The 13,516-nt window shown below is 34.0% G+C and overlaps 1 protein-coding gene across 1 annotated transcript in view; it reads right to left on the bottom strand.

Moving 5' to 3' along the window:
* Positions 1-13,516, bottom strand: part of FAM63B (family with sequence similarity 63, member B) — a 69,661-nt gene that overhangs the window by 30,783 nt on the left and 25,362 nt on the right. The window contains 2 exon segments of the mRNA XM_012658029.1: positions 8,278-8,436; positions 10,828-10,867. Of these exon segments, the coding sequence (XP_012513483.1) occupies positions 8,278-8,436; positions 10,828-10,867 (199 nt within the window).

Raw genomic sequence — 13,516 nt, 5'->3', positions numbered from 1 at the left:
AGCTAACAGAATTCCAATCTCAAAATGCTTCTTAATTGTCTAAGTTTTCATTCCACTGCCTAGGTGACTCTGATGCATAGCAAAGTTTGAGAACCACTGCTCTAAACTATAATTTATTCTCCCTGTTCCTACAAAACTCTATGATAGAAAAGCCTGTTAACTCATGCTACTGGGACTGATGAGAAGATCAGTTAATTTAAAAAGTCAAAGTGGGAAACTGTTGAAAATGTTGTACAGGTATATACATATTTTAAACATTTCATGTTAACCTGAAACACAAAAATGTATTCGCGGCTCAATTTTTTGATGCAGAGCCAAATAAGGCCTTTCCTTGAGGAGATGATCCTTGGGCTTTGATTCTATGTAAACCACACAAAAAACATATCTATGACTTCCAGTTTTGATTTATTTAAAATGAAAGACCTGTAAGAACAATTTGAGGGCAAAATCTCTTCAGATGTTCATTATTTTTCTGAACACCTTTACTGTTTACAGTATTTTTCTTTAGTGACTCAACTTCATGAAGTCTTTCCAAAGAATTTAAATTTTTAACTCTAAGGAATCCCTAAAAACATAACTATAATAATAAATATAAGATCAATATAATAAAATCAATTATGCTTCTATAAACTAGCAACAAAAAAATACAAAGATTTCAAATTTTCATAGGCAGAATCTCTATATTAATATTTCATTCAATTAATTTATTTAGGTGCCTATTACAAACTACTACGTACCAGATGCTGTTAGAGAAGCTGCAGACACAGCAGTGAACAAAATAGTCTAAACTTTCATAAAGCTTATATTCTAGAGTAAAAACAAATAATAAACAAAATAAACAAATATATAATATGCTAGGTAGTTGTATGTAGTGGTATGCAGCTATTGGATGTTCATTTTCATTGCAGTATAGTATTTCATAGTATGAATATACCATAATGTAGTTACTCATGCATTTTTTGATGACTGTTTGGCTTGTTTTCAGTTTGGGACTATGGTAAATAACACTGCTATGAACATTTTTGTACATTTATCCTATTCCCCACATCAACAGTTTTCCTAGGGTAAATGCCTTGCCAAATTGCTGACTTTAAGATATGCTTATCTTCAACTTTACTAGATAAATCAAACTGTTTTCCAAAGTAGATGGCCAATTTCCATTCTCGTCAGCAGGGAATGAAAATTCCCTATGCTGCATATCCTCTCCAATATTTAATACTGTCAGAATGTTGAATGTTAGTTTTATGTGTGCATAATAGTATCTAATTCTGATTTTAATTTGTATTTCCCTAATGACTAATTCATATGTTGACGGGCCATTTGGATATCCATTTTTGTGAAGTGCCTGTTCAAGTAATTTGCTCCTTTTGTTGGGCTGTCTATCTTTTAAAATTATTTGCAGGAGCTCTTTATACCTTCTGGATAGTAATCCTTTATTGATTATATAAGTTGCAATCATCTTCTACTCTGTGGCTTGCTTTTGCATTCTCTTTCGAATGCCTTTTTTTTTTTTTTTGAGATGGATTCTTGTTGTTGCCCAGGCTAGAGTGCGGTGGCATCAGCCTAGCTCACAACAACCTCAAACTCCTGGGCTCAAGCAATCCTCCTGCCTCGGTCTCCTGCGTAGCTGGGACTACAGGCATGAGCCACCATGCTCGGCTAATTTTTTCTATTTTTAGTTGTTTGGCCAATTTCTTTCTATTTTTAGTAGAGACAGGGTCTCGCTCTTGCTCAGGCTGGTCTCAAACTCCTGAACTCAAACGATCCGCCCGCCTCAGCCTCCCAGAGTGCTAGAATTACAGGGGTGAGCCAACACACCTGGCCAGTATTGCCTTTTAAGGCTCCTATTTCTCTGTCATTGGTGTAATTCTTAATGACAATATTTAAAATATTCTGTATCTGGAAGAGCAAGTTCTCCTATCTGTTTTCCTTCAAGAATATCTTGGCTTTTATTCCTGGCTCTTTTCATTTGTATATAAATCGTAGAATTGACTTGTCACATTTCACAACTCCCCCTGACAAATCTATTGGGATTTTGTTTGGGATTGTAGTGAGACTAAAACTTATTCTTGGGAGAATGGACATCTTTATAATTTCAGTCTTGAAATCTAAGCATATATCTATATTTACATAGGTCTCTAATTTCTCTCAACTTTAAAATTGTTCTCATAGTGATCTTGCACATCTTTTTGTCAGATTTACTCCTAGGAATTTATGGTACATAAATAACCCATTTTTAAAATTTTGTTTTCTGTTTGTCATTTTAAAATCCTTTTCAAAGAATTTTACCTTTGCTGATCTTCTTTATTTTATATTTCCTTTCGATTTTAATACTTTGTTCTTTCTTAAGATGGATAGACAGCTCATTAATTTTGTTTTTTCTTTTTAACATAAGAATTTGAGGCTTAAAAATCCTTTTTCTTTTAGCTGTATCTCATAAGTTTTGATATGGATTTAGTTATTGTGTCATTTTTAAATACAGTCTAAGTTTCATTATGATTTTCTTAATACAAGAAATATCCAATTATTGTTTTTCCACTAATTTTCAGATTAACTGCACTGTGGTCAGAGGATATCCTATACTCTTTATGTTTTAAATCCTTGGAAATTTGTTGCAACTTGTTTTATGATACAGCATTAAATCAATTTGTACAAATTTCATGGGTGCATAAAAAGAATGGGTCATGAAAACAAGGAAAGACTATGGAAATGTCATGGACTAGAGGAGACTAAGAAGACACGATGATTAAATACAATGTGATAACCTGGATTCTGGAACATCAACAAAAACACATTAGCGGAAAAGTTTGTGAAATCTGAATGCAGACTGTAATTTAGTTAATAGTAATGTACCAGTACTAAATTTCTTAGTTTTGGATACATGTACCATGGTCATGTAAGATGGTAACATTAGGGAAAACTGAACAAAAGGTACATGGGAATTCTCTGTAAGATCTTTGCATCTTTCCTATAAATCTGAAATTATTCCTAAAAATAATATATTAATTTTAAAGAATATGGCTGGGCATAGTGGCTCATGCCTGTAATCCTAGCACTTTGGGAGGCTGAGGCAGAGGATCTCCTGAGGCCAGGAGTATGAGATCAGCCTGAGCAAGAGCGAGACCCCATCTCTATTAAAAAAAAAAAAAATGGAAAGATTAACTGGGTATGGTGGCCCATGCCTGTAGTCCCAGCTACTTGGGAGGCAGGAGGATTGCTCGAGCCCAGGAGTTTAAGGTTGAGGTTGCAGTGAGCTACAATGATGCCACTGTACTGTAGCCTGGGCGACAGAGCAAGATCTTGTCTCAAAAAAAAAAAAAGAATGTATGTTTATTACAATTACAGATAAAGATGTATTTCCACTGTGGCAATCTACTTCTGCTAATTCTGTTAAATTTTGCTTATGTATTTTGAGATTATGTTATTAGATACATAAAAATCTTGGTTTTCATTACCAAAAACTGATCTTTACTTGTTGTGGCAGTTCTCACGGGTCCAAGGAACAGTCAATCAGGATATTTTCTTTCCAAGCGTCTCCAGGAACATACAAATTTAAAATTATTATATCTTCTTGGCAAATTAAACATTCTATCATTAGTAATGCTTCTTGATTTAAAGTGTATTCTTTCTAATACTACCATGGGTACATCAGCTTTTTTTGTTTTTATTTTTTAAAATATAGAATGCTTCATGAATTTGTGTGTCATTCTTGTGCAGCGGCCATCCTAATCTTCTCTGTATCACTCCAGTTTTGGTATATGCACTACCAAAGTGAACATCCAGTTTTCTTTTGATTACTAATTGTATGGCATCTCTTTTCTCCCTTTTTCCTTGCAATCTTTCTGTATAACATACTATTTTAATAATAGAAATGTCTCTTGTAAACAGCAAATATATCTATTCCAGCCTCAGAATCATTATCTTTTAACTAAAGTATTTAGTCCTATTTATATTTACTGTAATTATTCATATATTTGTATTTATTAAGTATACTATTCTCTCTGTCCCATCAGTTCAATGTTTATCTCTCCATTCTTCCTTCTTTTCTGGAGTAATTTTTCTCTTTTTATTAAAGTTACCCATTATGTTTTCTATACTTTTCATTGGTATTCTGGAAAAGCACAATAGCATTTCCTGCAATGATGCAAATGTTCCAAATCTGTGTTACCCAATAGGATGTTCACTAGTTACATGTGGCTAGTTTAACTCAGGAACTAAATTTTTAATTAATCAATTTAAATAGGCATTCTTGGTTACCATACTGGGCAAAGAAGCTATAGAAACCACAACATCTACCCCTACCACATCAAAGTCAGAAGTTAATTATTCTCTTTTTAACAATTCTAGGCCCTTAGAATGCTTTAATTCCATTTAACCCTCCCCCCAATTTATGTTATACTTTTTGTATATGCTAGCGTTCTTTTTTTTAAACCCCAAGAGATAATGTTATTATTTGATACAATCAACAATCAGATTTATCATGTTATTTTTCTCTCCATTCACTCTTATTTCCATCTGGGATGACTTTCCTTCTGACCAAAATACTTGTTTAGAATTTCCATTAATGATAGTCAACTGGCAGCAATTTATCTTAATTGAATTAATCTGAAAAATGACTTTGCTTCATTCTTGGGAGAAAAATTTTACTGGGAACAGAATTATGGGTTAGCATTTGCCTTCTTTCAGCACACTAAATATATCATTCCACTGTCATCTGGCCTCCAGTGTTGCTATTAAGGAGTTAGTTATCAATTAATAACAGGGAAATACCTTCGCAGTGACTGAATTTTGATGCGCACCATCTAGACAACTGCAGATATTTATTTGCAAGATAGTTATTTGCAGAACACAGAATCAGAATACAAATTACTAGCCAGTTTTGAAAGGTATTTCATACAAATCTATGGATTTCAAAATTTTGTCTTGTTCATTTTTCCTTTTCAGCAGCAGAATCCTTCTGTCACAAAGCAAGTAACTAAAATAGATATAAAGCAGAGCCCTGAGCCTCCTCCAAGAGTTTGAAAACCACTGTCTAGACCAGAAAAGCCTGAACAATCTCTGTCCTATATTAGAATACATTTTTTTCTTTAAGCATATGAATTCAACTGTTTACCAGATGATATATAGCTACTCTTAGAGTCAAAGGAATGATCTGAGACTGATTTTTAAGAATTCAGGCATAAGTTCCACAGTATGTTCACCTCATTCACTTTAAGAATGTAAACTACCTGGTATTGTCACCTGTCAGGACCCAACATGGCCCACCTTGGGTGGGCATGTGTAGACTTTTCAGTGATATTTTCAAAGACAGAACGCCAATAGAGATACAGTTACCTGGTTTATATAATAGTAAGCCATCCTTCCATTGCCCAGAATACCAGCTGCTTTTACCAAAGGACAGAGATGAAAAAGCACTGCCAAGTACTTGTATTATAATCTCTCCTTCCCTGTCATTAATGTATGCATGCTGCATTCCATCAGTTAATATTTATTGAGAACCTATTATGTACCAGGTACTGTTCTGGACACTCAGATATAAGGACCCAACCCTCATAAAATCTACATTCTAGTGGGAGATGAAAGTTAATCAGGGACAGTTAATAAGGTAAAGAAATAAATAATTCCAAATAATGATGAGTGGTAAAGAAAATCAAATAGGGTCTTGGGAGAGTAAATGACTAGGGAAAGACAGGGTAACTAATTTCAACAAGTTGGTTAGGGAGGGCTTCTCTAACAAGGTGATATTTGACCTAAGACCTGAATAATGAGGAACAAGAAATATGAAGATCTGTGACAACTATGTCTTAGGGTAGGAGAACAGTGTTACACAGTGGTGATCAGCTGGTACAAAAACCCTGAGACAGGAATGAGCTTGACATGTCTGAGGAGCAGAAAGGCAGGTAGTGTTGCTGGAGGGTAGTAAAAACGAAAGAGAAGTACATGAGGTGAAGTTGGACAGATAGGCAGAGTAAAGCTCATGCAACATATCGTAAAAGCCCTAATAAGGATTTTTTCTTATTTTAATTATACTGGAGGGTTTTAAGGAAATGAGGAGGGAGCGAGGATAAATGGGTGGGTTTATTTTACAAAGATCATTTGAGTTCCAGGACAATTCAATGGAGAAAAAATAATCTTTTCAACAAATGGTACTAGGACAACTGGATATACACATGCATAAGAATAAAGCTGGGCCATTTCCTCAAACCATGTACAAAAATTGACCCAAAATGGATCATAATCCTAAATATAAGTGCTTAACTTATAAAACTCTCAGAAGAAAAAACAGGAGTGTATCTTTTTACTTTTGGTTAGGTAAAGCCTTCTTAGGACACCAAAAGCATAAGTGACAAAAGAAAAAATAGGTAAATTGGACTTCTTTAACATTTCATTAAAAGTCCAGAATAGCCAAAGCTTTAGAAACAAAAAGTAGGCTGGAAAGGTGAGGGAAAATAGAGACTGATTGCTAATGGGCAATCAATGCTAATGGGGTTTCTTTTTAGGGAGATAATGTTCTAATATTGATTCAGGTGACAGGTACATACCAAACAGTGCTAGAGCAAGTGGACATCCATAGGAAAAAAAAATAAACCTAAACCTATGTCGTTATACAAAATTGACTTAAAATGCATCATGGACTTAAATGTAAAACATAAAACTATAAAATATTTAGAAAAAAAGCCAGGAGACAATACTCAGCATCTAGAGCCAGGCAGAGTTCTTAGACTAAACACCAAAAGAACGAAGCATAAAGGAAAAAATTGATAAACTGTACTTCACTAAAATTAAAAACTTTTTTCTCTGTGAAGATCCTGCTAAATTTATGAAAAAACAAGCTACAGACTGTGAGGAAATATTGGTAAAATATATATCTGACAAAGAATTAGTATCTAGAATATATAAAGAACTCTCAAAACTCAACTATAAAGAATTAATCTAATTAGAAAATGGGCAAAAGACATGAAGAGACATTTACTGAAGAGTATATGCAAATGGCAAACAACACAAGAAAAGATGTTCAACAGTATTAGCCATTAAAGAAATGCAAATTAAAACTACAAAGAAATATTACTATATAACTATCAGAATGGCTAAAATTAAAAAGTGACAATATAAAACACTGACGATGATGTAGAGAAACTGGATCATTCATCCATTACTGGAGGGAATGTAAACTACTGGTACACACACTCTAGTAAATAGCTTGACAGTTTCTTAAAAAAAATATACAACTGGCTGGGCACAATAGCTCATGCTTGTAATCCCAGCACTTTGGGAAGCCAAGGCGAGAGGATCATTTGAGGCCAGAAGTTTGAGACCAGCCTGGGCAACATAGCAAGATCCCATCTCTACAAACATTTTTTAAAAAATTAGCCAAGTGTGGTGGCATGTGCCTGTAGTCCTAGCTACTCGGGAGGCTGAAGCGGGAGAAGTGCTTGAGCCCAGGAGTTCGGCTCAAGACACTATGATCGTGCCACTGCAATCTAGCCTGGGCAACAGAGTGAGACCTTGTTTCTAAAAAACAAACAAATAAACAAACAAACAAAATTACACAAGCAACTACTATATGACCTAGCAATTGCACTTCTGACACTTAATCCAGAGAAATGCAAGCAAAAAACGGTATACAAATGTTTCTAGCAGCTTTATTCATAATGGCCAGGAACTTGAAAAAGCCCAGATATTCTTTAATAGGTGAAACTGTGGTATAGCCACACCATGGAATATTACTCAGTAATAAAAAGGAATAAACTATCGATACATGCAATAACTTGGATGATGCTCCAGACACATGATGAGTAAAAAAAGTCAATCACAAAAGACTGCATCTTACAATATTTGCATGTGGAACCCTCCTAGACTCTGCCCTATGTGTCTCTTTCATTGGCTGATTCCAGTCTCTACCTTTGCCCAGCTATAAACTATAATGGCGAGTATAACAGGTTTCAGAGAGTTCTGTGAGCCATTCTATTGAATTATTAAACCTGAAAGTAGTTCTGGGAAACCCCTGAACCTGTAGTTGTTGTAAAAAGTGAGAGTGGTCTTGTGTGAACTCTTCCCTCTGACTTTGTGGTTGGGTCCTAACTCTACACAGTTGGGGTCAGAAGTGTTGGGCAGACTTAGCAGTCTGGAGGACTGTGCCCTTAACCTCACAGTTTGGCTAATTTCAGGAGAAAGCACAAAAATATAAGTATCAGAAAATATAAATTTAGATTAATTTGACAAATTAACAAATTTTTCCAGCATTTGTGTTTATATAATTTAAATTCTTCTACTTACCTGAGGGTCTACTAACCACCCATGGTATAAAGGAATATCAAGAAGATCAAATACTATGCACTCTGGCGTATATTCGAACACTCGAACACCAGTGAATCTTACGTTTACATCCAGGCCTGTCTGTAGTTTGTGCAAAATTGCCATAGCATCACTCATATTCTGAAAATAGAAAGGAGAAAGGTATATTTCAGAAAAATCTAAACAAGAACAAAAAAGACATTTAAGTACAAGCATATTTATTTTAATTTCCATTTTATCCAATTCATGTCTTCAACAAAATTTTACCATTAAATTTCTACTATGTGCCAGGCACTAATCTGAGTTCTAAAGTTATAATAGTCAATAAAACAAAGTTCTTGCTCTCATGCAACTAACATTCTACTGAGATAGATGGACATGTACACATATAATACTATATCAAGTATTAGTATGAAAAGTTGAGCAGGATGTGGTTGTACAGAGTGGTAGGGGAGAAGGACCTATTTCAGACCAGGAAGTCTAAAGTCAAAAGTTTCTAAAGGCCTCTCCCACTTCTGAATCCAAAAGAATTAAAAGCAGGCTCTTGAAAAAATATTTGCACACCCATGTTCATTGCAACATTATTCACAATGGCCAAGAGGTGGAAGCAACCCAAATGTCCACTGACAGATGCATAGATAAAGAAAACGTGTTCTATACATACAGTGGAATATTATTCAATGGAATATTAAAAAAGAAGGAAATCCTGTCATATGCTACAATATAATACGGATGACCCTTGAGGACGTTATGCTGAGTGCAATAAGCCAGGCACAAGAGTACAAATGCTGTATGATTCCCCTTATGTGAGATATTTAGAGTAGTCAAAATCTTGAAAACGGAAAGTAGAATGGTGGTTTACAGGGAGTTGGTGGTAGTGAAAAATGAGGAGTTGTTGTCCGATAGGTATGGTGTTTCAGTTTTACAAGATGAAAAAGTTCTAGAGATCTGGTACACAATGCTGTGCGTATAGTTAGCACTACTGAACTGTACACTTAAAAATATGTAAGAGGATAAATTTTATATTATGTATTTTTACTACAGTTAAAAAAAAGATAGAATGCTTCAACAAAAACTGGTTTTCAATTTTAAAAAGAAAGAGAAACTTAAGAAATACCAACTAATTGCAACTACATAAACTTATTTGGATCCTGATTCTAACAAACACTGAAAAACAATCAGGGAAATCTGAACTTTGACTTAATATGAAATTAAGAAATTAATATTAATGTTTTAGATATAATGATGGTATAATTGTTTAATAAAAATAGATTGTTATTTTTAAAAGAAAAAAAAAGATAGAAATGAGTTATCAAGCCATGAAAACACATAGAGGAAACTTAAATGCATATTAGTAAAAGAAAGAAGCTAATCTGAAATGGTTACATACTGTATGATTCCAAATAATATTCTGGAAAAGGCAAACCTATAGAGATAGTAAAAGGTCAGTTGTTAGGAGGGAGGGTAGGAAGGAATGAATAGGCAGAGCACAGAGGATTTTTAGGATAGTGACACTATTCTGTATGATACTATAATGGTGGATACGTGTCACTATACATTTTTCAAAACCCCTAGAATATACAACGCCAAGAGTGAGCAAATTACAGACTTTAGGTGATAATGAAGTGTAACTGAAGGTTTATCAATATAACAAATGTACCACTCTAGCGTGGGATGCTGATAGTGGGGGAGGCTATGCATGTGGAGTGAGAAGAGACGGCAGGTATTTAGAAATTTTCTGTACTTTTCAAACTCAATTTTGCAGTGAATGCACTGAACCTAAAATTGAGGGAGGGAGGGAGGAAGGGCAGGTAGGCTTCTTTCAAAATGACATTTGAATAAAGACCAAAGTGAACATTGACTCTTGGGAAGCTCTGTGGAAAAAAGCATTCGAGATGTAGACACTAGCGCAAAAACCCTGATGCAGAAATGAATTTATTACTGTGCCATGGAACAACAAAGAGTCCAGCATGGCTAGGATAAAATAAATGAAGTGGGAAGTTGCAGGAAATGAAATGTAAGAGACAGGCAGAGGCCGGACTTGTTAGACTTGTTAGCCAAATTAAGGAGTCATTCTGTCCATATCAGTTTTCTACATAAATGTGGTTATACAGGTCTGTAATGAAGACTATTTTAAAAAATGTTTTTTCTAAACATTTTAACACATTAAATATGGACATGCTTATAGAGGATATATTTGGTAGAATAAAAACCAATACATATAATTTAATAGACTTTTACTGAATCCCTACTGCTAATCACACACTGCTAGATACTAAAGATATAAAATAAGAATAGTAGACGGTAGTCTACTAGAGGAGCTTGTAATAAAAAGGGTGAATATAACATAAATCCTCTTATTAAAACTAAGGGCCTTCTTTGAACTTTGAAAAAGACAAATTTACGTCATAAAAACAAAGTTCTGTTTTACCAAATAACTTATATAATTCCATTTAAGAAATTGTACAGATAGCAAACAGGAATTATTAAAATGTTTTAAAGTCATGAATGATGCATTTATAATAGGATAACATTCTGATACTACAGTCTTTGACTTTTTGTCAGTTCCCCCCTCCCTAATATATATGTTCCCCGAAAACAATATATTTTTCTCACTCCCTCACTCCCCCAAGAGTTGAACCCTTAAAAACAATCAGCTTGCATTTTTTTCCCTTAAGTGTTTTGGAACTTTTCCTAAAGCCACTTTTCCCAGATGAATCTAGGAAAATAGTAACAACAGTGAGCAATCTAAGAATTATAGTTCTACTATCACCAATTTTCTTCTATTTTTGTTAAATTCTTGGTTGTCAATCACCCAACTTCCTTTAGGGATAGTATTTTATTTTTTTTTAAGAGACAAGGTCTTGCTTTGTGGCCCAGGCTAGAGTGCAATGGTGTGATCATAGCTCACTGCAACCTCGAACTCCTGGGCTCAAGTGATCCTCCTGCCTCAGCCCCCTGTGTAGCTAGGACTACAGGCACACACTACCACAATTGGCTAATTTTTACATTTTTCCTATGTAGATACAGGGTGTCACTATGTTGTCCAGGCTGGTCTTGAACTTCTGGCCTCAAACTATCCATCTGCCTTGGCCTCTCAAAGCACTGGGATTACTGGAGTGAGCTACTGCACCTGGCATGAGGCAGTATGATTTCTAATGGCTTCTCGGTTCATGTTTATACCTTCATATATTTGCTATATTTATTATAAATTATTTAGCATTAAAGTAATTAAATTAACACCACTTGATAATATCCAAAAGATTCATAAAACTGATTAAAAGATAAACTTATAAACAAAGTGTTAAAAAGAGTAAGTATTTTGCCACTTTATTCCAAATTATGATACTTATTGTTATAAAATATAAATGTGAGGGATGGTTGCTTACATTACAGGAAAGGATTACTATTGGATCCTTTAAGGCAGTGGTTAAACTGTTTCTTAGAACTCTTTCCAAAGTCACTTTTAACATGGTGAACTTATTTTAAATTTAAATATAAAATATATTTTAAAAATGTATTTGCAGTCATTTAAAAACCTAATATGTCTCACACTGTCTAACAATTAGGAAAAAACCTGTCATGAACATATTCACATGTATCATGTTTTCCTATAGTGTCATGGTATCTGTCAACATTAGGCAAAACTGGAAAAAACATACCTTGTTTACATTACAAATTCTAGTAAAGAGGTTTTAATTGGGAACACTGCAGCTCTGCACTGGTCTTTGTAAAATTTAGATTTTTTTTATGTCTACTCACATAGAATCATACAAAAAAGAACACTGTTACATTACATTTGTAGAAGATTAAATTAACATTAAATTAAATACTAGCTTAGACTCAGCTTGGTATACACTGTTCTCAAAACTAATGGTAATGTAAATAATAACAACTTATAGTTTTAGTGCTTATTTTAAATGCAGGGTACTTTTTGCCTGACATGTTTATCAGAAATAGAAGTTGTTAGATCAGTTGTCAGATCATTTGTCTCAACTTTGAAATAATACTTTACTTCCAACCACTCTTCAAGAGCCAGCCTAATGGAAGTGTATGCTGAGACTACAAGATGGACTTGAAACAAACAAAACGCTAATATCATTTACAAAAATTTGTCAATCAAGATTTTCTCAAAACTATGCAACAGAAGTAAAATGAATTTGGAGGATGATAAAAAACTGCAAATATCATCCATAATCCCTAATTTTAAGTTTTAGTATTAATCAAAACAGCCTCACTGATTTCAATAAAAAATAATATAAATGTGATACATGATGTAAATTGAACCTTATCACTTTACACTTATAAAACATCATTTACTGGTTTTATATATTGGAAGTTGGGATAAGATTTCATTTGAAAAGGTTTCCATTGCTAACAATCTCTGGAAATCCCTACTTGAAGCTACAAATTCCCCAAATGAAATTTAAATGACTTAGCATACCAATTTGGCTTTAGCTATAGATTTCCTATCTTACAATATGGTGCAATGCAAGATGCTGGTATTTTAATTCCATTAAGACTAGATTAAACATTCAAATTTAAGAAATTTTGCAATACTGAAGAGTTATGCTTCCTTCCTGCAAATTTGATACTGGTGAAAGTATGTTAAAAAAGTTGCTTTGAAAGTAAATATGAAGGTTCCAATAATCTCTAATTCTTCCTGGGCTGATACTTCCTCCTGCTCTAAGAAGCTAATTCCTTCTTGCCTTCTATTGCCAAGCAAAGGAAGAATACTGAAGACAATGAAGCTCTGCTTGCTTGCTTCCAGTTCCAATAATTTTGAGCCTATTGACCCCTCTATATTGCAGAACAGGGTCTCTAAAGAGCATGCCAAGAAATGTGAACATATTCAAACTACAAAATAGCAGCGTTTGTACTAATGACATACCCTAGACATCATCTGCTCAACTTTCTCCTAAATATAACTTAACGGAAAAATATAAATAAAATGAGGAAAGATGAATCCATGACTAATTCACCTGAAAGTGAATTTTTCAAGAAAAATACCAGGTTAGCATTCTAAATAGATCTGTAGAATGATAATCTGGCTATGAACTAAAAATTGTTTTTACATTTTTAAAGGATGTAAAAAAAGAAAACAAAGAATATGGAACAGAGACTGACCACATGTGGCCTGCAAAGCCTAAAATATTTATTATCTAATCCTTTATAACAAAAAGCTTGCCAGCTACTGATAGAGACCTATATATATATATAT

The sequence above is a fragment of the Propithecus coquereli genome, unplaced genomic scaffold, assembly GCF_000956105.1.
Source record: "Propithecus coquereli isolate 6110/MARCELLA unplaced genomic scaffold, Pcoq_1.0 Scaffold57, whole genome shotgun sequence".
Lineage (NCBI taxonomy): Eukaryota > Metazoa > Chordata > Mammalia > Primates > Indriidae > Propithecus > Propithecus coquereli.
The sequence above is the reverse complement of the archived record's forward strand: the minus strand, read 5'-3'. Positions and strand labels throughout refer to the sequence as shown.